The sequence below is a fragment of the Dermacentor andersoni genome, chromosome 7 (assembly GCF_023375885.2).
Source record: "Dermacentor andersoni chromosome 7, qqDerAnde1_hic_scaffold, whole genome shotgun sequence".
In the NCBI taxonomy this organism is placed as follows: domain Eukaryota; kingdom Metazoa; phylum Arthropoda; class Arachnida; order Ixodida; family Ixodidae; genus Dermacentor; species Dermacentor andersoni.
The window spans coordinates 114,731,585-114,757,846 of record NC_092820.1 but is presented as its reverse complement, the minus strand read 5'-3'; the positions used below and the strand labels follow the sequence as shown (position 1 = coordinate 114,757,846).

General features: G+C 45.2%; 2 protein-coding genes and 1 long non-coding RNA gene across 4 annotated transcripts in view; 2 read left to right on the top strand and 1 right to left on the bottom strand.

Moving 5' to 3' along the window:
- The window catches only part of LOC126533958 (uncharacterized), a 34,613-nt gene extending 12,831 nt beyond the window's left edge, over positions 1-21,782 (bottom strand). The window contains exons 1-7 of the mRNA XM_055072518.2: positions 21,376-21,782; positions 21,210-21,306; positions 12,722-12,867; positions 11,666-11,747; positions 8,015-8,207; positions 4,483-5,606; positions 246-466 (exon numbers count right to left, since the gene is read on the bottom strand). Of these exons, the coding sequence (XP_054928493.2) occupies positions 246-466; positions 4,483-5,606; positions 8,015-8,207; positions 11,666-11,747; positions 12,722-12,867; positions 21,210-21,306; positions 21,376-21,559 (2,047 nt within the window). The 5' untranslated portion in view covers positions 21,560-21,782. The remainder of the gene's footprint in view (positions 1-245; positions 467-4,482; positions 5,607-8,014; positions 8,208-11,665; positions 11,748-12,721; positions 12,868-21,209; positions 21,307-21,375) is intronic.
- LOC129385653 (uncharacterized) lies at positions 5,422-13,495 on the top strand. The gene is made up of 3 exons (XR_008613130.2): positions 5,422-5,506; positions 9,088-9,244; positions 13,316-13,495. It is a non-coding gene; the product is annotated as an uncharacterized lncRNA (long non-coding RNA).
- A 604-nt stretch (positions 21,783-22,386) lies between the features above and the next one.
- Dhc64C (dynein heavy chain, cytoplasmic) overlaps positions 22,387-26,262 on the top strand; it is a 114,061-nt gene continuing 110,185 nt past the window's right edge. For both annotated transcript variants that reach the window (XM_050181170.3, XM_050181169.3), the window contains exon 1: positions 22,387-22,763. In XM_050181170.3, the coding sequence (XP_050037127.2) occupies positions 22,517-22,763 (247 nt within the window). In that variant the 5' untranslated portion in view covers positions 22,387-22,516. The remainder of the gene's footprint in view (positions 22,764-26,262) is intronic.

The following is a 26,262-nucleotide window of genomic DNA, read 5'->3' as shown; positions in this document are numbered from 1 at the left end:
CATTTCGCCCCCATCGCAATGTGGCTGCCGCAGCCAGGATTTGATCCAGCGCCCCCGATTTAACAATGCAATTCCCTAGCCGTAGCACTACGTTGGATCAGTTTCACCAATGAATATGAAAATAAATTAAAACTGACATAGATAAAGCAACTTCTACCTCCTGCTTACTTGCACATTTAACGAGTTGTACTTCACCCCTTCTACGAATGAACTTGCCATACGAGAAACCAAAGCAAGACGCTTGCCTGAATTTGTTGGCTGTTCGTTTGCAACACTTCGGTTTCCCACAGGATCAGCAGACAGAGAACTAGTGCCTGCTGGCTTCTTCTGCACGGGCACCAAGCTTGGATATTCTGCTGGCCGCTCAATGTCCACAGATTCAACTTGATCGGATGTACACGTCGCTGCTAGCGAGTTGAGCGCACGCTCGCGCAGCTTTGCAACAATGTTCCTGCTCTGCGTCTTACTGAAAAGAAGGTGGGGAAAGAAAGGGAGGTTCGCTTGAAGGGCGAAGCGTTGACAGCGACAGCAAGGCATATCGTTTGGCTTAAACTCCTTGGATGGTGTTCTAACTATAAGAGTGCGAGACACATCGACGCAAGGCAGAATGCAAGGCAACTGCTGCTGGCCACAAGGAACAACGTCCCAACAGCTACCAGGCGTATGATGATGCGTTGAAGTGGTGCTGCAGGCGTCGCACCTCGGTGCATGAGGTGAGACCAACTGAAAACCATCAGCACCACAGAGAGTGTCCAGTCAAATATTAGGTGATCTTAGGTTGGCATTTACTTTCCGTTCTGTTTCACACCAGAGCAAACTCGCAGCAGCTCAAAAGGAACCCTAGTGTGGTCGGAGTGTGCACAACGCTCATGCCAGCAGCGGAAGGCAGTATGCCGTCCTAGCTCCGCCATCGTGCTGACTGAGTAGAGCGCTGATAGTGCATCCACTTCGCCAAACCTTCCCGCACATGCATCCACAGTGCCCGTATAATTGCCCATTGCAGTAAATAAAAATTGCCAGCGTCTCTTTGTGCTCTGCCGTGAATGACACCCAATCATGGTAGCGCTACCTCAGTACATGGCACGGACATTAGTGGCGGCCTTACAGCAGTCTACTTTGGTTACGTCCTGCAAACAGTCAAATCTGCATTAGCAGCATGGCCCAAATGAATGTTCTTGAAAACATGGCTGGATCTTTAGAACGTAAAATTCTACAGCTCGCACACTGTGCAACTGAGAGTTGAACACATCTGGATGCAAAGTGTGCTTGTGCTGCAGGCAATTCAAGCCTCAAGAAACTGGCTTACGTGGCACAGCGTTTTGACTCACCAAGCAGTGCCAGTGAGCACATCTCTGCTATGTGTAATTAAATAATGAATCACAGTGCCATACATTTGTATATATAGAAAGGAAACTGATGGGCTAAATTTTTGCTAGTCACAACCTCATGAAGCAAATGGACAACTAAGCCAAGGGAAGCATCGCGGAAATTAAAGGGGCCCTAAACCACCACTCGGACTTGATGAAATAACATAGTCCGTGGGTAGAATACGTTGCTGTGAACATCTGAGCGAAGTTTTGCTGTCGTACACGGTGCGTGGAGCTCACAAGCGGAGCCCGAAATCACCTTTCTCTCAAACACTCTCTTTTCAACAGATGCCTGCTCCTCATTTTCTTCCGGATGCTTATTTCGTAATAAAGCGGATTCCTATATGCAGCTGCTATTGCTAGCTGTGGTCTGCTACGTAACGTAGATATCGCCGCTGCCACGAGGTGCCGGCACAGGTCCACTAGCAAGGTGCAGTGTGGCTTGCTGAGGACAACCGCATTTGGCTTAATGTTTAGCGCGTCGTAGGCACCAAAATCAGAAGTTGTGGTGTCTACGTTAACATTCAAAAGGAGATTTGAACTGCGTGCCACGGTAACATTTAGAATGCAGAGTGTTGTGAGCACACCCTACTCCACCGTAGCCTTCGCAGTGCAAGGCATTGAAGAAGGAATAGGAGCACAGCGGAGGCCATGTTCGATTGCCAATAACACCGCTTATTCTGAACGCGCTGAAGTACTTTTTGTGGCAAAGTATTTCTGATATAGCCTATTTTCACTTCAGATGCTTTTCTCCACTTCAATGAGAAGTGGTCCAGGGCTCCTTTAGGTGTGGTTTTTCATAAACAGAAAAAATAAGAAGCGAAGTTAAAGTGAATGAAAAACAACTTGCCACTAATGGATTGCACTAATGTGCAATCGAGCTTCAGTGGTAGCTGTCCTCCCGTCCACTTTTTTAGGTACTATATGTGCATGTGTGCAAGATCTGGTCATGGGTGTGCTAGCCAGCGTCACTCCTGGCCATAACAGCGGATGTAGAACATTCTTTCAGAACGTCATGCGTCACATATGTGAACTTTGAAGCAGACAACTGGTCAATAATCTTTGTAAGCTACTATACAGGGTGTTTCTATGCGGACATCAAGTAATATTTAAACACAGTCGTTCTGAAATAAAAGGACAGTTCCTTCGGAGACATGCCGTCAGTGGTGGTGAGAATGAGGTGACTGTTGATAGGTGGGAATTAGTTGCTGATTAACAACAATCCCTTAGTTAACCTTTAAGCTTTTAGTTTTGGCGGAGCCCATCGTAATTCAGAAATCGAAGCGAGTTCTACATACAAGCCGTATCAACTTTTGGATCTGGAAAAATGCAATCATCTATGGAATTATGGCACAACAAAATTCAGCTATCAGCGTGCGGGAAGCTGAAACTGGGAGGCTGTAGCAAGCGCGATGACATGCCCCTCGAGGCGACATTCTACTTACGTCACCCAGCAGCGGGCAGCACTGCGACAGCGAGGAGCACGGAGCACAGCAGGAAAAAGGCAATGTCGAAGCACAAAGCTTATATGCATCATGCTGGTTTACGACTGTAGCTGTGTTGAGCAATGCTATCAGCCTCATACAGTAGGCTAACATAGACTTGGCACAGCGATTTCAGGTCTACTAGACTTGGAAATCAGAAATGCATGAGAATGATGCCAGTGGCTGATGCAAATATTTTATAACGATCAGCACTTAGATGTTTCGAGGTTGCATTAGGTTTTAGTTCTTACACCAGGTGCTCAGATAGTGAGATTTTCAAAGTAATGTTGGCAATTCAGGGACGCCGCTGCTCTTTGTCAAGTAAAAACTGCTACAGCGAAAACTGTTCACAATATATAGATGCACTGCGGCTGCTGCTGTGTGTGGCATGCTTGTGCAGCCAAGAGAAATTTCGACATACTGCAGTTACTGCTGTACCAAAAGGCTACGCAGTGGTTCTCCGACGAATTGGTACGAACTGACATGTAATCCCATAAATTTCATGGAAAACACACTAAGACATCTAAAAATCATTTCACATCATGCGACAGCAACACATTCAAGCAGTGCCAAGCTGGTTTGCACAAGCCAGAGAAGAGGAAATGCTCGCTGCATGCCCCTTCCTCCTCACCCAATGAAAAGGCCTAGAGGCATTATCTTCAAGGCCATTAACAGGTTTGGGCATTGGAAACAGACAAGCATGGTGCGTAGATCATTAAAACAGAAGCCTGTGCACCCTTCCTCTCGAGGGAGCCGCCTATTCCAGCCAGAGAGTCAAGCTCAGATGCGCAAATGTCTCTGCGTAAGACACACTGCCTGCAATGTCACCCACTGTGGCATGTGACCTCAGTAAATAATTTGATGAAGAATGCACAACGTCGCCACTGAGAGTGTGCTATACAGCAAAGAGAAGAGAAGCGAAAAAAAGGCAGGGATCGTGATGCAAGTGCGATGTGGCCTATCGGCTCTGGTATGGGAGAAGGCAGGGATGGATTGTTGCTTGTGCACGCTAGTCAAGTCAGAAGAGAGGGTCTATATTGGCAATGAAACTCGCCTCTGGGCTGCATGGCAATGCAACATTTCAGTTCCTGCTTTCTCCTCTAGTAATGAACCAGTGTGAAAAATACATGTGGTAAGCTGCTCCCAACAATTTCCTGCACTTGTATAACTAAACTTACGGCGAATTCGGCAAGTCACACCGGTGCACCCCAATGAGCTGTTTCATCCAATCACGGTCACACCAGAGGTGGCCCCGTGCGTGCCGGTGCGATTTGCCGAATTCACCGTTAGCAATGGGGCCTGGTAGGGTTCATGCATCACCACACGTGCAACAACACATGCACTGCTATGCTACTCTGAAAACACCAGGGTTCTGCAAAAGGGAAGACGCCACTCTCTTTAGCAACATCCTCATTCCCTGGAAGTTCGAGCAGGTCCAACGTCCACCTCAAATGTTCGTACCTTACTTGATCAAATGACAGAAGTGTCTGCCACTCTCCGCCTGAGCACAACATCTACAGTGGCTGGAAAACTAATTGTGTACTTTTCTCTAACAAGCAATGCATCCTCTGCTCATCTCTAGCCTGTAATCTTCAACACACGAGTAAAGATTGACAGAATTCTGGTCCTACCTGGTACTGCCAGCTGATGTATCAGAAGATGCTGCAGCTTGCAAAAGGGGTTCTTTGCACTCCTCACAAAGCATGAACGGGGAACATTGCCCTTTAGGATAGTTTCCTACAAGCCACTTGCGAATTTCTACAAAAATCTTGGTCAAGTCTTTCTTCTGGAAAGTGCGTTGGCAAACGTCACATGCACCTTCAGAAGCATTCTCATCAGGCTGGTTGCCAGACTCGGTGCCCACATCAGATATTTCGTTTGCAAGCTCTCGACGCTGCAGGTCTGGTGACTTCGTGCTGGCCGGTGTTGTTGGAGCTGTCATTGGCTGCCGAGAACTAGCCGGTGTCGTCGGAGGTGTTACAAGCTTCTGGGCACTAGCTGGTGTTGGAGAGGCCACAGGCTGCCGAGAACTAGCTGGTGTTGTTGGAGCTGTCACTGGTTGCTGAGAACTCACCGGTGTCGTCGGTGCTGTCACAAGCTGCTGGGCACTAGCTGGTGTCAGAACAGCCACAGGCTGCCGAGAACTAGCCGGTGTTGTTGGAGCTGTCACGAGTTGCTGGGCATTAGTCTGTGTCATCGGAGCTGTCGCTACCTGCTGGGCACTAGCCGGTGTTGCAGCTGACACGAGCTGTCCATTAGCTTGCTGGGCACCTGACGGATGTGCCTCCGGCGCTGCTGCTGGTTCCTCTGCAGCTTTTGGCTGTGCCTCAGGCTCCATTACTTGCAAAGTATTTGACCCGAGCACTTTTGAAGTGGCATTTTGCACCATCAGCACCTTCTGTTGCTGGCCGCACTCCGCAACATCTTGGACGCCTAAATTTGGCGCGCTTTCATGTTGCGAAGTAGGCCCCGTCATCGCCCGCTGTCTCGGCTGTCCGCCCGATGGCGTTTGATGCGCAGCGGCCGCTACCTCGTGACGAGTGGAGTCATTGCCACTTGTTCTGACAGGTGCCGAAGGTACAGCAGCCGAGGTCGCCGGAGAGTTCAGCGCAACGACGATGAAAGTACTCGCCTTTGCGAGCGCCGAGGACTCGGGTGCGTTTGTTCCCCTCTCGTATAGACAAACTGCGTCGATCGTCTGGGTACGGGTGCCAGCGGCGGCAAGCTTCCTGGGAGCGTGGCGAGGTTGACTGACCTGCACAGATGCAGCAAGTACTGCTATCGGATATGTGCATTTTCAGAATACAGGAGTGCAACATGTCAGTAGTCAAAAAGAGCCGTAGAAGGAATCCTGTCCCGATGCTTTTGGCCGAAGCTACATCCACAGGTGAAGACATAATGAAGATACGTTTTTACCCGATTCCACAACGCCTCCGAATCAAACGCATGGGCTCGAAAATGAAAATATCGTGCACGCAAATCTAACGTGCGTAATTCACCACCACAGAGCGCAAATTTATTCGCACACTTAATGACCGTCATCGTCACTGTCAGATAGCACCTTATCGGGCTGTATCAACGGTTCCTCCGCGTGTCGCATTGCGTTTCATATCCAGCATTTCTTGAACGACTAATAACAATCACAAACGAAACGACAAGCTTGCCCGCATGCCAACTAACCAGTTCGTCCTGCGACGCAAGCGAGCTCCAAACACATGTCACGCAACTCTGCTGCAGCAAGCTTAAGTTGGAAAATATACTTTTTTTCTCTTAATTAGTTCACGTAAAGAAAGCGCCACGTTGTAGGTGGTAACATAGAATAAAGTAGTCGCCACAAACGCCGAGAAACATTTTTGTGGACATTTTGAGGTGACAATGGCGATGATGCTGGCTTTGACAATGAAGAGGCTGTTCGCGCGCACTAACACAGTTTCGGTTTCGTATCTCTGTATAGACCGGACATTTCATCGCTCATAGCAGAAGGACACTAAACAGGTATATTACGTATTATCAATGTATATATTAAGTATAATTAGTAAATTACGCCTCTTCAGTAGCAAAGCGGCCACTCACGAAGTCTTCTAGGACTGAAAAAAAAATAAATAATCAGTACCCTTCCACTCTGTGAAGAAGGATGCGGAAAACCGCCTGCTTCTTGGCCAATCCCCCATAGTCGCCACTGTTTAGGATACAAGACAAGGATAACCAGCGAAGCTCTGTATGTGGGCCCCTTAAACTGCATCACCGCGGCGGGTCGGCCTGGCATCGCACTATCTTCGAGATCGGCCCACATATCAAAAATTGTTGGTCTATGTCCACAAAGACGATATCTGCCAGAACGTAGCCATAAACAGCTTCGCTGTAAAAACGTAACAACGAAATGCGGGCGTTGACGCTGTCGTTCCGAAGTTCCCGCATTTCCGCTCGCCGCGACTTTAAGGACTTGAACAATCCTTAACAACTTCTAGTCAGGTTTACTTGTTTGTTAGAGAGAGAGAGAGAGGTTTAATGATATGAAATTCAGAGGGTCTGAAGCACATTTCTCAAACCAGCTGCTCATTGCTGGGGGAAGGGAGCCAAAGCATATAATGGGCAAGTATACTCATAGCCTAGAGTCAAGGCCTGTACTTTAGAATTTAAGAAGTAAGCTTGGCCTGGAAACTAGACCTGGAAACTAGGTAAGGCCTGGTCTGGAAACTAGACTAGTCATGCCTGGGTCCCACCATAGCATGCTCAGATAACGGTTAGCTGCTGAGATAGGCAATCGCATCAGTCAACCTCTGTTGATCTTCCACGTGCTACCAAGGGCAGTCACAAAGATGCATATGAGGTACACAAAAACAAGAGGGGAGGGGGAGATGCCACGGATTTATATGGCGTCTGTTCGGGCTTAGTTAATTTTTCATTGGGAAAGATAGACTAAATTGCTCTCTAAAAATGCCAAACACTGAAGTTTGCAAGTTTCATGAACGTTTATTGTGCTACAACAGCCCATATACAAGAAAGCGCTTTGAAATCGATGACATTGCATCACGTACCAGCACCGACGTTCTGAAGCAAAATTCTGAAAAGTAGATGTTCGACCATCACTTTTTCTTTTTAAGTAATCAACGTCTCACTGCAAAAATATTAAACTTTAGTAGCATGGGACTCCAGACGAATTTCGACAACCTGGAGTTTCTAACATGCACCCAATGCATGGTGCACAAGCGTTTTTGTTTTCTGCTTCCACCAAAATGTGGCTGCTGCATCCAGGACCAAACCTTGACCTTGTGCTTTACAGTGCAATGCCATAGCCACCAGGTTACCACAGTTGGTCCCTCATCATAAGATAGACTAACAAAAATAACTTCCAAAATAACAAAAATAACAAAAATAAGACATAACAAAAATAGACTTCCAAAAGACTTTATCATTCTAGACTGGTTTAGTTGTTCTCTTTAGCAAACCTTTAAATTGTGATTTAGGGGTCTCAAGTGTCTTCCAATGCATTCTCGAGGCTACTACTGAAAATTTTAAGGCACCGCCATTTATACCAAAATACCACTAATGAGTCCCCCCCCCCCTCCCTGTGCCAGTGAGCTCATTATGATGAGGGTTCACTGTAAATTATTATCAAATAAGACAAGTTGAAGAGAAGGCAAGGAGCAGCATTTTACGAACCATAGTAATGCCTCTGTCCCGAAAGACGGACGGGACAGCCTTTGGCTTCAGCATGCCCAGAGCTGCATGCCCACTGACAAAGTCTTCGGGGATGAAGTGGTCAGAGCAGATGGCTGTCCACCATTTTGATGGCCACTGCTTGCGACCTATGACTTTCATCCACTTTGCTTTCAGCCCAGGGTTCCTTGGAAACCTGGTGGTGCATACACCATTGCATATGATTATAGCACTTTAAAGGGACACTAAAGGCCAATATTAAGTGAAGCTACGGTGATAGAATAATACTCAAAAATGTCTAAGGCGTCGATATTATCAAGAACAGAGAACAAAACAAGAAACGATTTGGGACTGGGACATTCTAGTACTAGCCTGACGGCATCGTAACTCCGCATTAGAATTATATTACTAGTACTCAACCACTAATGTTGTAAGGATCATTACATTGCATTGTAGCATGGAAGAAAGTCCTACTCGTCCAGTTCTATTGGATCCTCAGAAAAACAAACTCGCCGACGTTATCCTTGAGAGCTACGCACTAGGTGGTCAAAATGTACTTTCTGCTCAATCATGTGCCAACCGCGCTCTCATATTTTAGTAGTTTCTGTATTGCATAGTGCTGTGCTTGTTGTGCTGGCATGTTAAGCACATACCAAGGAGTGAACCACCTGTACGCAATATTCAAACAGCAGCGACAAGCGATTCTACAGACGGACCCTGTCATGCTGTCACATCTCGCTGGCATAACATCATGAAAAAAAAGTAGCAATAAACCTTCATTGTCTAAAAAAATGCAATCGTACGCCCGTAAAAGAATTGGAGGCATGCCACAAGCGCAATGGTTTGACCAGAGCACACTAGACGTAGATTTACTATGCCATCATTGCCAGTAAATATGCATTCCATGCTGTCAGCGGTAAATGCTATGGCACCATCTGATGGCTAGAAATGTGGACATGGCGTATCGAGGGGGAGGGTAAAGGGGTCATAATATGCACTGCCTGAAGAGTTTGCCTGAGCACGCATATTTTTGTGGGGTCCATACACACACTTCATCAACAATGCTTTATTTTTAGGGCCAGTACACAAGCAGTAGCAAAGTGAACAGCAGAGACTGACAAGCAACATTAACTGCTGGTTTCGCCTGCTTCAAGAACTTGTCCAAATAAACTTGCTCGAAGCAAGTACCCCTAAGAAATATTGTGGGCTGCCAATAATTAGAGCGCCATACAGGTATTATCACAATTTCTTTTCTGGATACATTTTTTACAATCTAGAGCTGCTCCATCTCTTATGCCTTTAAAGGGGCCCTGAACCACCCTTCCGACTTGCTGAAAAAAAAAAATGCAGTCTGCGGATAGCATAAGCCACTGTGAACAACTGAACTAAATTTTGCAGTCATGCGCAGTGTGTGGAGCTTGCAAGCGGACTGCAAATTCACCTTTTTCTCAAGCACTCTCTTTTCAAAAGAAGCCTACTCCTCACGCTTTTGGGGTACTATATATTGTCATACAGCACATTCGTATATGCTGCTGCTATTGGCCAACAGCTAACATCAATCAAAAAGTGTGTTTGGATCAGCGTGCTTCTTCTTACTGTTACTGTCTATATTTATTCACAAATGTTTAATGAACAGGCTGAAGCAAGCGAAAAATATGCTTTCAAATTTCAATAAGTACTACGCACTTTCAGAAGCTGACCATCGCCTGCTCACGCTCGGCCGTGGTTACCCGCGTAGGAACTAAACCTTGGCCACCCTGCTTATCGGTGTCATAGCTGCCAGGTCTCGCTAATTTCAATTAGTTTTGAACACTCAACTAGCCTCGAACCCCGCGAAACTTAAGGTGAGACCACACGCACACTCGCCAGCACACGCTCACTCCTGGCTACCCCGGGTTGGGCACCTTGGCAGACTTCACTTTGTATTGAGGTATTGATAGCACTTAAAAATGTGCAAGTTGGACGTGGCTACTATCCATCAGCCAACAGGACAGGTCGGCAGGACAAAGCCAGTCCACACAACACAGCACGGCCAGACTGGAGCATACAAGCACGAGTGCGCACTCAAGTACTGTTCTGCATGAAGCAAACGCTGCACATACAGACTACAGTTGCATCTGGATGCGGTCTGCTAAGTAGCGTAGATACTGCGGCCGCCACGGGGTGCCGAAACGAGTCCGCTCACTTGGCGCACGGTGGCTCGCCGGGGACAACCACGTTTGGCTCGTTGTAGGCGCCGAAATCAGAAATAGTGGTGTCTACGTGAACATCCAAAATCAAATTTGAAGTGCGCGCCACGCTGACGTTCAGTAAGCAGAGCATACCCCACTCCACCGTAGCCTTCACAGTGCAAGGCATTGAAGAAGGTGATCATAGGCAGCCTTTTAATGCTAATAACTCCGCTTCTGCTGAATGCATCGAAGTACTTCTAGCAAAGTATGTTTCTGAAATAGTCCATTTTAACTTCAAGTGCGCTTCTCGACTTCAATAAAAAGTGGTTCTGGACCCCTCTAAGACTTTTTTTTCACTGACAGAAAACTGTTTCGTAAAACTTGGTGCAACGTAAGTAAAATCTGAGAACAGTCCCGAACTTACGGAAATTTACGTGTCTCAACCTTTACGGAAAATTCGGGAAAGTTGGCAGCTGCGCACAGGCACGAGTGCAGTAGACAGCCGTTAATTCGACCCTGACGGGACCGACAAAACTGATAGAATTATCTGGCCCGTCTAATTAAACAAGATGCAGAGAAAGCTCAAAACGCGCCGGTGATTCATTTGGCACTATATATAGTTTCCAGATTCTAACAAACGCACCCCCTAGCGAAACACACATCCACTTTATATGTGTCCAAAGCAGGTAAGTAAGGTAGAATAAAGCTCCTAAACAAAGTAGAAGTCTTAAGCGCGCCCGATTTTTCAGCAAGAAAAATGAGCAAAGGTTTAATTCATGTGTTGCACAACGGCGGCCAGTTTCCTAAAGTCAGCTTCGCCGCAACACATGCATGATATGCCGTAAAGCACCTGAACGCATTGTGTCCGTATTGTGTCCCATTGACACTGCGCAAGCAATTTACGGCGCAACTCTGTCGAAAAAATGGGGGGGGGGGGGGGGGGGGCGTGTTAGAATTGTGTAAATACAGTAATCAGACATTGTGGGCTATGGTTTTCCCTTGAAAATCTTCTTAGGGCAGGTTGAAAATAGGCGTTTTCAGTCGGACATATGACATATGCGTTTCTCCGAGCCAGACGCTGCCCCTATTGGAGTCACCTGGGGGTTAAGCACGTGCGTGCTGACTGGTCAAGTTCGAATTATCCAGCGAAGGCCAATTTCAGGATCGAAATAACAAACGTTTCGGCCCAAAGAAATGCATGGGCGCAGGCCGGGACTTTCGAGCGGGATCGAATTAACCGAATAATCAAATTAACCGGAGTCAAATTAACGGAAGTCTACTGTAGTAGACAAATCAATGTGCTAAACGTCACTCGCACGGTATCTGAACGATCGCATCTCCGGAATTCCCTCAATTAATCTTGTAATGCTATGGCCCTCCTCCTGAGCCATGCAACATGAGTCTTAGGTCCTCGAGGCACTGGCATGTGTGGACAAAGACATTCATACTGTGCTCACAGTGAATGCTTCACCCAGATGCTCACCTGTGAAACGAAAGCACTCCATCTTGGATCATGGCGGTGTGGTTGGTGCACGTTCTGACGCAGCACTTTGTGTTGCGAAGCCCTGTGTTAGCAGACAAACCAAGCGATTGTAATGTCACTTTAGCAGTAATATTTATTTAAGCAATCTTGGCAAAGCTGGAGGGCTGTTATAATTGTCTCATTTTCTTACTGTTGGCCTTCAAAAACAGAGACAACATGTGCGCTTGGCAGTTAGTGGTTATGACAAAAGTCCCAGCATGCCGGCTCAAAAATGTTTCAGCATGCTAAAGGCAGCACCTAATCGCAGAGGCCACGCTGACGAGTCACACAATCCGAGTCACACGTCATTTCTGTGAAGCAGTAATGGTATTTTTTTTTTTTCAATTTTGGCATCACAAATGTGTGCTTTTGCGAGACTTTTCCAACACCCACAGTCACATTTCTAATGTCAAGTTTTGCATAAAGGCTGCTTTATATTTACAATGTGTGAAACTACAGACTCGGCCAAACTACGGCCAAAAATTTCACTGCAGTCAGCCTTCAAAGCTCTGGCATCGGATTCTTGGCACTTTGGGAAACATGGTACGAGCACTGCCGAGACAAGTGCCCTACAGGATAATTCTGCATGTGTAAACAGGTGCTGACAGCGCGGTGCCAACCCGTTCATCTGCTGCATGAGTCCTCACGTGCAGACACAATTACGCCCTGTACTTACTTAAAATTTGTTTAGCTATCTCACAGTGCGCGAACAGAGAGGAGGCTCTACTCACAGCCATGACTGGCAAAAGTGAAGTATTGTCACGTGACTGATGACGGCAAAGAATGTTTGTTGGCTTCCTGAGATGAGGATGGAGCTTTAAATTTAGGAGCCATACAAGCTTCTGCCCCATCTTGGCTCTTGCTTTGTCTGCATAACGCCTTATACATAATAAATAAATAGACATTTTCTCCATGTTGTAACACTATATAGGGGAACATTCTTAGAAATAAAGCGCCAAACTTGCCTGCGGCTATGGAACGGGCATGCGAACGGGCATGTTAATTTGGCCAACTCACAGGGTGAACTTGACAGTGACTTTGACGATTCCGTTGAAGGTCTCGCTGCATCCTCTGTGCTGTCTCCAGCAGGCACTTGTGATAGCTGCAGCAAACTTTGTGCGCAAAGAATTCGCTTTGCAGCAACACCTGCGTAGCGTGCATGACTGAAAAGGAAAGATCAGAACAAAGCCGACTTCAAGCACTTTGTCTTCCAGCAGTGGAGTTACCTTTAGCTTTACTGCATGGCACCACAAGTGTTCCCCATACACATATATGTATGGTCATCACAAGAGGTCATCTCTCTATAGTCACGAGCAACCAACACACAGGGCCCTTTTTAATTCGGCTGCTCTTAGATGTGCTTCCTTCTGACTGAGAACCATTCCAGGTGAGTCAGCAACAAATGCAGCACGAATATAAAGTGATACTGCAGGCAAATATATATGGTATATAAGGGGGTGGCACATGCGAGGAGGCGCCGATAAGTATTGAGCTTTACCCAGCAAAATTTAGCTAGGTTGCTGTAGGTTGCGGAGTGCACTGGCGAATTTGTCTATATTCAATGGTGCAAAATTTAGCCACTTCTATTTTCATCTTACTTTTCCTTTTCAGGTCCAAAGTTAACATAACAGCACATCCAGAAAAGTGCAGGGTGGAAGAGCATAGGACCATTATCAAGTTTGTTTCTCCAAGGGAAACCTGTGAAGTAGACACTTGATGAAATGTCACAAACACTGCACAAGAGTGGCCCTTAATATGCTACCATTAAATGTTGGGTTGCCAATTTTAAAACTGGTCATTTTGGTGTTGAAAGTGAGAAACCCCGTGGAAGGCTTGTTTCTGTCTCTGCACCTACAAACATGAAAGCTACCCATAATATCAGTGGCGTAGCCAGACATTTTTTAAAGGGCTGGGGGGAGGGGAGGGAATGTACATGCATGAGGGGAAGGGAGGGGGACTGGACAGGCTGCATACTAACACAGAAATTTCAAGAGGTAAAGGGAGGGTGGGGAGGGGGCACATATTCAGTGTGCCACCCCCTGGCTACACCACAGCATGACATGATCGTGAAAGACCATGGAATATCAGCATAAGTACTGCCACATGTCTGGGCAGGAATATAGTGCGAGAGAGTTGCTATTATCCACAATGACTTGGAAGTGAGAAAGGTTGCAGCAAAGTAAATTCCAAAACTTTTGACAACTGAACAAAAGAGATAATATGTGGAGCCATCTATGGCTGCTTGGGAACATTGTGCCAAAAATGTGTCAGATTTCCCAGACAAACTGGTGATGAGACGTCAACCTACTGTTATGATCCTGGGAAAAAGGAACAGTCTAAGGAATAGGGGCACAGTGGTTCCTCCAGGCCAAAGAAGTTCCGCGTGCCAAGCTCGAGGCTGAAGCAAATGGCGACAGTTTTTTTGGGGGGGAAGGGGGGGGGGGGGGGATAAAAGGGAGTTCTGCTGGTGGACCACCTCCAACAAGGTGCAACATTCTATGCAGAGTATTACTGTACTTTACCAAGTTGAGGCAAAACATCAAGAAAAAAAATGTTGAGATAGCTCTCCAAAGGCATCACCCTGTTACGTGACAGTGCCTTGTCACACAATGCCAGTGAAACGATGGAAAAACAGACCTCCTTAGTCTTTCAAGTGATGCCTCATCCACCCTATTCACCTGACCTGGCTGCTTCTGACTATGTCCAACCTCAAAAAAACACCTATATATAGACCAATTTGGGAGTGTTATGGAGGCAACTAATGCTGCAAATGAGTGATTGCACCGGCAAGCAGAATAATTTTATTTGCACTGACGGAAGCTGCAGGATAGATGCTGCAAGTGCTTTAACTACCAGGAGAATATGTAGAATAGTAGTGTGGCAGTTACAGCTACCTAGCTAATTTTTTAAAAATAAGGCTCAATAATCAATACAACCTTCTATATATATATATATATATATATATATATATATATATATATATATATATATATATATATGTATATGTTATGGCTGTGCAGATGACACCAATTCTTAATATGTCTGGACATATTCATCCTCCCATAAACATACTGTGTAGGTTAAGTACTGGGTGCACCATGCCTGAGACTTGTGCATGAGGGAAAGCACAGCTTTTGTGATTTACTTGGGGATATGTTTGCATAACATCCCTCACATGACAATTTCAGGGTATGAATATTGTGCTGCAGTCACTTTTTGCTTCAAATACTTCAGCACATGGCCCAAGAAATGAGAGTTTATTGCCACTATTTGTGCTGCTAAAGTCGGTAGCTCGGAGTTAAGCATGCTGAAACAGAAGATGTGAATATTTTCAAGAGCGGCCAGATCTACACATAGAATAAGATAAGGCTGAAATTTAGTATCCGAGCATACTTGATGTCTGTGCAGTGATGCTGCTTTTTAAAAAAGAACTTTTGGTGTTCACTGTGAGGGCATCGAACTGACGGTAAATCATAGAGGTAAGTCATGCAGAATGTGGTTGATGCTATAGTCAACCAGCATATGACCGAGCAGGCTACAAGTGAGGAATCCATGAAGTATCTAGCAACAAAGGTGAGTGGTGATGACATTATTGCACATTCCATAGCTCTATGCAAATGACAAGCGTGTCATTCAGTACAATGCGCATTCCATTTTTGATGAGCTAGAACTGAGGCTTTCCTCAGGATGTTCATTTGCCAAAGGATAGGGCATGATTAGGGCACTTCGATGATCACTTCAGGACATCGCACGATGCCACTATGTCCTCAAAGGCACATTTGGAGACATCTTCAGAATGTAGTGGAGTTTGGATATTACATCTTCAAAATATATATTAAACTAAGAAGAAACTGTACAGTGTGGAACGTAGCGCTACACCCAATACTACACACTTTAAAAAATACTTTACACCTTTTGGAGCTTTTGTCTTCAAACAACAATCATCACTCTTGAAATACCAACTGAAATACACTCGAAGTAGCAATTTGCCTCAAAAATGCCATATGCTATTAAAACTTTTGCAGGATCGAATTCCAGCCACGGCGGCCACATTTCGGTGGGGGCGAAATGCGAAAACACCGTGCACTTAGGTTTGGGTGCACATCAAAGAACTCCAGGTGGTCCAAATTTCTGGAGTCCCCCACTACGGTGTGCCTCATAACCAGAAAGCGGTTTTGGCACCACTCATTCATTCATTATCACCCATCACTTATTACCTTTGGGTTTGTCATTTCTCTACTTCAAACCCCTAAGCACACTTCCATGGACTGTCTTTGTCCCAGCAGCATGTACAAACTACCTTCTGCTGTTCAAAAGTTACAGGCTAATTACTGTAACATTGAAGTCTGGGATTCATGTTTTCACAAATTTAGTTGTTTTACATTATAGTAATATATCGGCTTACTATTACTTTCTTTTTTCACTCATACAAAAAAACATACTTTTAAAGGTGGTATATTCTGATATAAATTAGGCTTAATTTATACTCTCACAAGGAACATCACAACTACCTGACCCATTTGTTCCACGTTAGCGCTAGGCTCCGACACAAGCGGAGCTACGATTCCTGTTATGACATGTACTATGCGTTGTCCATCAGCTTTTCATCTAAAATCACTTCTCTGTTACCTTGATGGTACAGTGCCGAATTCAAAGGTGGTTGAAAAGACAGCTTGTAGCCAACAAACACAAGTTTAAAGAAAAACCAAGAATGCAGAAGCAGAAATCCGAGCAGGTGCCACAAAGCCGTATTTATACGAATTTAGGCCGACCCCGATTCCAAGCCGACCCCCTAAAGTCCAAAGCCAACAAAAGAATATATATATTTACTCGAATGTAGGCCGAACAAAAAAAGCGAGGGCAGTGTTCACAAAATGCAAACAGCATTTATTGAATCTGAACGTGCAGAGCTCATTCAACGTCGTCGCCGTTGCTAGACTTGTCGCTGTGTTCCTTGTCACTGTCACCTTCAAACAGTGCACTATATCAAAATACACAGCCATCTGGTCGGCGTTGCCGATTTGCCCAAGGTTGTAGCCTGCCGCTTCTCTCTTTTGCAGCACGTAGTGCTGAAAAGCTATCAGCTTTTCTTCGAAATCGCTTGGCAGCTTCTGGGTGATTGAAGTGTGACGTCGGAGGCTGAAGCCGAAGCGCATCATGAATTTCTGAAGCCAGCCCTGGCTGGCTTTGAAATCCTTTGGTGTTAGGCCTTGCTCCCTCGAAAGTTCCCTAGCTTTCGCTTGGAGCACTTCTGTTGTCACTGGAAGGGCAGCTGCTCTCTGCGTCCGAACAAAGTTGGCCAAAACTGTCTCCACTTCGTGGTGACGGCCTTTCGTTGGTCCGCTAAATGCCATCCTCATTGCGGCGCACACAAAAAGCTACTGTTGTTGTCGCCTCCAACGACGGACCCTTTTCTCGTCGACACCGAAGTCCCGCCCGGCTTGAAGGTTCGACGATGCCTCTGCGGCTATCACAACTTTTAGCTTGAAAGTGGCACTGCAGTGGCATCTCCTGCTTGGTGCCATCCTAATAACACCACGCCGCACACCGATACGGCCGACACGACACAGGTCAAAATGGCGACCGCGCTTGTGTACGGTTGGCTACTGGCACGGCTAGTAGCGGCTGCGATACTGACTTTTCTAGATGGCACTAGCTATGCATCATATTTAGCAGTTTCAATGAAAAACTGGCGCGTCTTTTAAAATCCTCGAATCTAAGCCGACCCTAGAGTTTGGAGTGTGATTATTTGAAAAAAACTATCGGCCTAGATTGGAATAAATACGGTATATGAAAGATAAATATGACATGACAAGGAAAAAAGTCGGGAAGAGCCCTGCTACAAGTCAAAAGCACTGTACTCCTCCAGCCATTCTGCCTTCTTGGGTATATTTAGATCTCATTTTTCTCAAAGCGTAAATTAGTTTCTTCTTAGGTTACACTATAACAAGGATAACGTGATACTGAATTAAGATTTCCCCGTGAAGCTTTACATACACATTTCTTAGGCATCAATGCATTGCAATGACCACTAACAACACTTTATCTTATGGCCGATTATCTCAAAATGAGGCATACAAAACACTAGTGCTTGTGTATGTGCCCACACAATTTATCAGATATTAATTATTGTAGTTCATTACACAAGTCACTGTTAGCCCTCCATAAATGCCGAAGCACTGCAAGATACAACAATTCATTTGAAAGGTATAACTGTTGATGTGAGAGACAAGTCCATTTAACGAAATGTCTTTGGAGTTAAAGAGGTAAACGTGTTCCTAAATAGGGACCCCAGCAATAATAACTTTATTCCTTAAAATAAAAGCTTTTGTCTGCATAGTGTCGTCATGTCATGATAGAGTTCTAGCTTATACACATAATGTAACTACTGCACAGGGAATGATGGGTTGCCCAGGGCATAAGCGTGAGTGGCTGGGTTCGTGGCACCATCTTGCGGTGCACAGATTAAACAGAGAGGACACACAGTTATTATAAACGTAGTAATGAACCACATTCTACTTATCCACTGTGTAAAGCGTCCACTGTGACGTAATTGACAACACGTAATTACTTTTGTTTTGCACTGCTCTGACGGGAACACACAAGTAAAACAAGAACAGTTTTAGCTTTTCCATAAACATATTAGCATTTGTGGCATACTGGGTTACCAGGGAGAATTATGGTAGCAACAACGCCAGCACCGACAGCTTGTGACGGAGAGTTTAAAGGGACCGACAGCTGCCTAGAAGGTGCCATGAAATGCTGGTAGAAATGAAAAGACCATGATTTATAGTGATAGAATTGTGTATGCTGCTCACAAATTAAGTAATAATTATAAGCTTCGGTAGAGTAATTTGTAAACGGTAATGTGATTACGGACAAGCTAAAGTTCTCTTACCATTTTACGTGTTGTTGTTGGACAAAGCGACACAAGATGTCACTACCAGAAATGTTCTGCCGTTTGTATTTACCGTAACCTGGTACTTCCATAAATATGCATACGAACAAGCTAAATCTCTCCATTTTTATTTAACTCTGACTCTGAGTGGTACTTTCAGGTCAGGATTAACAGAACACGTATGTCAGTGTGTCACAGTAATCTTGGAAGAGGTGCAAGACCTGTGTGCTAAAAAAAGAAATGTTCACCAGATAGATAACGATGGAGGACCAGCCTTAAAGAGTGTCAACTTTTTTAGAGTGTTCAGTGAATGATCGTCACCCAACTTGCATGCACTTTCTTTGTTCAATGCTCTACACTCACTACTTTCCTGTTATAAATGCTATTCTACACTGACATGCACACCCTATTCATGACCCGAAAGTACTAGGTGCATATCAAGGTAGATGATGATCATCTGTGGGGGACAACATATATATGCACTTTAAGAAAACCTTGCACCCATTGGGGCTTATCTTGACCTGAAACAATAATTGTCATCTGTATATATTCTCCTATCCTGCATACCTGCACACCCAGTATTTGATGATCACTACACTCTTAAACCAGTTGCATTTTTGGGCCGTACATCTGTCCCACAACAATAATTGTCATCTGCCTTGCTTTCGTTTCCTTTCTTGAAAATGCTGCGCTTACTACTTTCCTGTTGAGATGCAACGTCACACTGACAATGCGCATGCCGTTCGTGACTTTGACATACCGGGCTCGCAGCGTTAAAGGGAGGATATGCATGCAAGACAGATGATAATTATCGTTGTAGGACAAGATAAGCTCCAAAGGGCACAAACTTTGTTAAGAGTGCACTCCTAAAAAATGTGCACCCTTTGGGGCTTATCTCAATTGTCCGCAACAATAATTTGCCTTGCGTGCCTTTTCTTTCTGTACTAATGGACACCCGGTGCCTCTATGTCACAAGCAGCATGCGTGTTAACTGCGCAACGTAGCATTTTTGACAGTCGAAAGTAGCGAGCGCAGAGTTTTCAAGAAAGGAAATGTAAGCAACGCGCATGACAATTATTGCTGTGGGACACGATATGCCCAAAAGGGTACAGTCTTTTTTAAGAGTGAATATTCGTCAAGTGTGTTGACAGCTTTTCTTGAAAACTGTGCTTGTTACTTTCCTGTCAAGAATGCTATGTCACATTGATAACATGCATGCCATTCAAGACCTGAAATTAGCAGGGCGCACAGGGTTAAAGAAAGGAAGGGCACTCAAGGTTGATTACAATTATCACTGTGCGACAAAGCTTCTTTAGAGTGATAGCATTTTTTAAAAGAAAGTATTGAGCGCCGGGTTTTTAAGAAATGCAGGCAAGACAGATGACACTTATATTTTAAGACAAGATACACCCCAAAAGGTGTGAACTTTTCTTCGAGTTCACACGCTCCACTCTTGAAAAATTTTACATCCTTAGGGGGCTTATCTTGTTCCACAATAATTGTCATCTGCCTTACTTGCATCTCTTTTCTTGAAAACTCAGGGTTCGCTACATTACTATAGAGAATGCTATGTCACGCTGATAATGTGCATGCCATTTGCGACTTTGAAGTACCGGAATCACAGCGTTAAAGAAAGGAACTACAGGCAAGACAGATGATGATTATCCACTCTTAAAAAAGTTTGCACCCTTTGGGACTTATCTTGTCCTACAACGATATCGTCATGTGTCTTGCCTGCATTTCCTTTCTTTAATGCTGCTAGCCCAGTACTTCCAAGTCACGAATGGCTTGCGCATTATCAGCGTGACACAGCATTCTCGACAGGAAAGTAGCAAGCGCAGAGTTTTCAAGAAAGGAAACGCAAGCAAGGCAGATGACGATTAATGTTGTGGGACAAGATAAGCCACAAAGGGTGTACAATTTTAAAGAGTGTCATTGTGGGACAAGATAAACCCCAGAGGGTGCAAACTTTCTTTAAATGCGCACTCTTAAATCAATTTACACCCTTTCAGGTGTATATTTGCCACACTGTAAAAACAGTTTGCACCCTTTGGGGTGTATATATTTGCACCCATTGGGGTGTTCGTATAGACACCCTTTGGGGTGTATATACGAACGGCACGCGTGTTATCCGCATGATAGCATTGCCGACAGGAAATGCCATCATGCTGATAACGCGCGTGCCGTTCGTTACTAGAAAGTACCGGGCTCACAGCGTTAAATAAAGGAAAAACATCAAGGCAGGTGACGATTATCGTTGTGTGGTAGAAGGGGCACTCCAAATGGTGTAAACTGCATGCAAGGCGGGATGCGCCTGTCAGCGTGACACCGTTCTTGACAAGAAAACATGCAAATTTAAACAAAGAAAACGCACGCACAACAGGTTATGATTATTGCATGTGGGGCATGATGCCACAAAGTGCATGAAAGCTTATCAAGTTTTCTTCGCGCATGCAAGTGCCCGTCTCCGTGAGTGCTGTGGAGCCATCTTGCGGGAAGGACCATACCTTCACAGAGATGGCGCCAACGATAAAAAATGCACACAACGCATCTTGCCAAGAGGACGAAACCAATGTAAACTAGCAGCAAAACTCGAAGTGTGCAGACCTGCTTTTAACGCGGCGTGATCGCTCTCTGCTGGCATCGTCGTGGAAGAACAGCCGCGGTACGTAGTCAATGTCATCAGGATCATAGCTCGGCGCTCCTGCATTGAAGACATGGGAAGTATCCATGAGACATGGGGCACCTAAATGTGTTTACGCGCGACACGCACCCTTCAAAAAGTGGACAGAGCACAGCCTGTTGTGATCACTGGGTATGAAGAGATTTCCATCCGGAGTCTGGCGGCGGATAGCGACTGCCCATTGCCTACGGCGCGCAGGGTCCCAGGGCACGCGGAACATCTTGTGCCCTGATTGACTTGAACTGCTGCACTTCACCGCGCAGCAGGCAACCATTTTTCGTGAACAAGACTGGCTGTCCGCAATACGAAATAAGCATCAGCACATGTCTTGCCGCTGCGACAAATGCTGTTCGCGAATGTGCACTTCTGCACTGTCTGCATAGAATAACGACTATTTGTTGCAAGCAGAGCCGGAAGTGAAAGCCCACAAGACCGGAGCTTGCGTAAAAGCAGAAGGGTTGAAATCCGGGCCAGTTGGTACGCTTTATGAGGAGAAAGTGTCACAAACATTAAAAACTATGATCACAAACACCCAGTTATAATATTGTCAATTGCTGCACAAATTAAATTAGCATATTTAGTTAGATAAAGAAGTTATTAAAGCATACTATAACTTGCAGTTGTAAGTCGAACTTCCAAAATTGCCACACAAGCACACACAACTGCCAGTGTTATGACATTATAGTCAATATTGTCTATTATAATGCAGCTTCTAAGAATTTTATTAGGTTTGGGATCTTGAAGGCCACCCTATAGAGCCATGCAATGCGATCGATAGTTCACTTTTACATCACAGTAATATCGTCAGAAAGTGAGAAACTCTATGCATCCCAGTGGTCACCGCAAGTAGAGTGCAGCCATAGAGTTTCTCACTATGAGTGCAGCATAGAGTTCCTTACAAAAATTAAATTTTTTTTTAGGAAACTCCATAGAGTTTCTCACTACATGGAAACTCTATGGAGTGCAGTAGAGGGAGTAGAGTGTACTACCTCAAGTAACGTGCGCTGGTGCGCTGCAAGTGCTACGTACTCTTGCCTCCTTGCATTTACCCTTTTACCCTGCTTCTACCATCTGTCTATGAATCCCACGCGTCAACGCGTCAGTTCTCGTTTCCCAGCAGATGAGTCCCTCGACTGCCGATACGCAGTCGGTGGGCGTCACATCTGTCGTGTGTGTTATGATCGTGCTCGCGTAGTTGCCGTGAAACACATCGGCGACTAATCACAGAACCATGGCTGCAGAGACCGCCGAAGGTACTGCGCCGCCCGTCGCCTCCACCGAAGATGTCGAGCTCGCCGACGTCGGCTCGCTCGTCAAGTACCTCCGTCGCGTGGTTCCAGTGCTGCTCGAAGAAGATGAGGTCCTTCAGCCGTCTCTAGAGACTGCTCTCAGCGACAAGGCTAACCTCGAAGTCCTCCGCAAGTTCATCGCGGACCCTCAGGTCAAGACACTTCTCGTGCAGCGGTCATCCAGCAAGGGTGAGAGCAAGTGGCTACCCGATTCTTAGGCGGGGCTAAGCCTAAGAGAGCCAGCGCCGCATACTCGTTGACGTGGGTTTCGGCTGTGGTACGGCTCTTGAAAGAAACACTTCGAGTGTTGGATATCTTGTTAGGCGCGTATACAGATAGTTTTCATTCATTCTTTTCGTTTGTCTCTTTGCTGGCATGCCAAGATCATGGTCAGAGTAGGCGTGCCTGTCGGGGAGATGCCGGCCACCAGAACCGGTTATTCCGAGACGAATGAATGAAGACTTCTTTTGCTGTTTTTCCGTTTCCCGCCGTTGTGATGATTTCGGTGTCTGGGAGGAAGCGCGCGTCTGAGTATTTGAGGTCATCAACATTTTTGCATTCGGCCTGTCATTGGGCCTGGTCGTGCCCAATGAATTCAGACTCTCGATGTACTGCAGTGAAGCCAGGAAGCTTTACGATTTGCGTTCAGTGACGTCATCAGCACTGACTGCACTGCCCCTTTCTACGATGAATAAAATGTTTTTGACGATAGTAAAAAAACACGTAGGAATTTGTTGTTTTCTTTCGTTGGTATTGGTATCAGTTCCTTGCTCTGGGCTGAACATGTCTTCGGACGGAAAATGGGAAATTAAAAACACATTGTAGGCACACACACACATATATATATAGTGTGTGTGTGTCCGAAAGTATTTCTGGAAACGAATGATCAATGTGGCTCCTCTGCATTTCAGCCGATCCATTGTCCACGCTGCATTGTAATGCAGCTGGACATGCATTACAATACACAGCACATTGTATGAAATGCAGTCTATGCATTCGAAGGCTCTAATAAATGTTGACTTTAAAGTCTCAGTACTGGCACTTGCGTGTGCTTGTGTGGCAATTTAAGAAGTTCTACTTAAGACTTCTCAGTTTGTTGCATTCGTTGACAGCAAGTTATAGTATGCGTCAATAACTTCATTCTTTTATTCAGCATGTTAAATAAACTGTTACTAGTATCGAAATTGGCAGTTAGCAAATTACGAATGCACTGAATCTTAATGAAGGCCAAGTCTTCACACAGCTCGCTAGGTAGAGCTTCACAGTGACATGTCTAGAGGCTAATCTGATGCTAGTGCTTATGTGCAATGCCAGTATGGTGGCTAGGACAGTACAGCAATAATAATGTGAATTTTTGACTCTTTGCACTTTGAACGTTCCTGTGTCCTCTCACATTAATGTTAAAGGGTCCCTGAAATGGTTTGGACAAATTTTGTAGATGCGTAAGGTGCAGCTACAGTAAAACATTTGCACCGCAATTTGTATGTCTAAGAGAGCTACGGACAATGACAAGTTACTCTCCTCCATAGCCGTGCTTTTTCTCCTCAACTTGTTCGCCGAGTGATCGGGGATAAGCTTCACCTTCACTAGCTCTGCATCATGATAGGACGTGATGTCGTCTACTTCCGGTTGTCTTGGAGCCAGTGCGCGAGGCCTCTCCAACCTTTCCGCCAGCCACTTGGAAGTTCATTCCAAGCAAGAGCTATCGAAGCAGTGTGCGTTGCGAGCATTCTGTCGCAGCGCCTAGCGTGTCTGATATTCCGGTAACCACAGGCAAGCTGGGTGTTTTGATGGATGGGTGGAGGCTTAAATTTAAGCCCCTCCATACTTCTATTGCTGTGAAGGAGCTTTAGCGTAGACATACGTGAGCAGCCTGATCTGTCTGCACAGTGCAGCCACCTGGTGTCACAGAGCTTAACCAGCCAAACTGAGCTAATATTGCTGTAACCAAGTGTAAAACAGTTTAAATATTTAGAAAAACAATGTATTCACAATTATGCTCCTGCCAAAAATTTAAACCAGAAGCAAAGTAGCATGCACTTGGTTACTACTGTATTAGTTCTGTTTGGTTGAGCTCTGAGCCACCAGGTGGCTGCACCATGCAGGCTGTTTACATTTGCGCCTCTGCCCATGTGGTAAAACGCCCTGGGCCCAGACTGCTGATGCTTGCGTTTACCCGAATACCGGACACGCGAAACACTATTGGGGTATATACGTGGTAATCATTCGGCGTGAAGTGACAGCCGCATACGCTTAGATGCTGGTGCCGATCGGATACTGACGAGTGCTGCAGCCACTCTGCTCGCATGTTTGCCTTGCAAAGGGACACAATGTTGCAGCTTGACATGTGGCAGATCGCTACATTTGCAGCCTTCAGCGCAAGGGCAAACCATGGTGCTCGCAAAAAGACAGATTGAGACCAACACAGAATGCGCAGTTCACATCAACATGGAGCACGTTGTAAAACAAGCAGACGACACTTGCTGTGTGCCAGAAGTGCTTGAGTGTAGTGATAAATTGTCCTTGTGCATTCTCTTTCGGTTACTTTCTTTTTTATAGAAACAAATGAAATAATATTCCGACTATTATGAACAACACTGGTTCACTATAAAGTTCGAAAAATTATTGATGATGCGCCCTGGCCAGCCAATCAGATAGCTTGCCCTACTGGCATCGTATGGTCGCCTGGCGTCACTTGGTCAGGCATGGCTGAAACGGCAGCGATATACATATTTAAAACCTTATAATAAATTACACGCTTTACGCAGAACGCTAAAATGCGTCACTTAATGATCAGAAGGGCCAACCCTAGCGACTCAATACGTTAATACCAAGTTGTAAAAATCATTTGAGGGTCCCTTTGAAATGAAATTATCTGCAGCTGTAATTTGGCAATGATTTAAGAATACTAAGGCTACAACAAGGACTTGTTGAGAAATTAAATAAATTCTCGCGGGGGCAGTTAGGGCCCATAGTATCTTGTACTAGTTTTAGTGATACGTCTTATCTAAATGTTCATGATTCACTTATTTACCAAACTACATGCTAAAATGAACTGGTTGCAAAGGTTCAGGCACTTTGGTGCTCTAACAAAAGTTTTGTGAAAAACGGAGGATGTATAGCATCAAGGAAACTTTTCAGTGAAGCCATGCAAATCATTGCAAAATTACATTTTTTGGTTTTACGTACCAAAACAGCGATCTGATCATAAGTCATGCTGTAGTGGGGGACTCCGGAAATTTGGACCATTTGGAGTTCTTTAACATGGACCTAAATCTAACTACACAGGTGTTTTCGCATTTCGCTTCCATCGAGATGCGGCCACCGTGACCGGGAAGTGAACCATGGGCGGGTGTCGCCCATAACTCCTAACAATCTTTGAAAGACTGCAGTGCTATATATTTTTTAATTTTTTATGTTTCTGTGCCCCTATGTGAGTCGATGGCTTGCTACCCGTTTTAATGGCTGTACATACCCCTGCTAAACAAAAAGTCAAAAGTTTGATTCCCAGCTGGAGCAGCTATGGGGGTGGAATGCAAAAACGCTTGTTTACAGTTCTGCCGGTATACATTAAAGGGGCAATAAGCAGAGAAATAATTCAACCTGTATTAGCAAATTACACTTCCAAAACACCAAAGACATCACTCTTACTGCGATGCTTGGCAAGCCAAAAATGACAAACAAATGG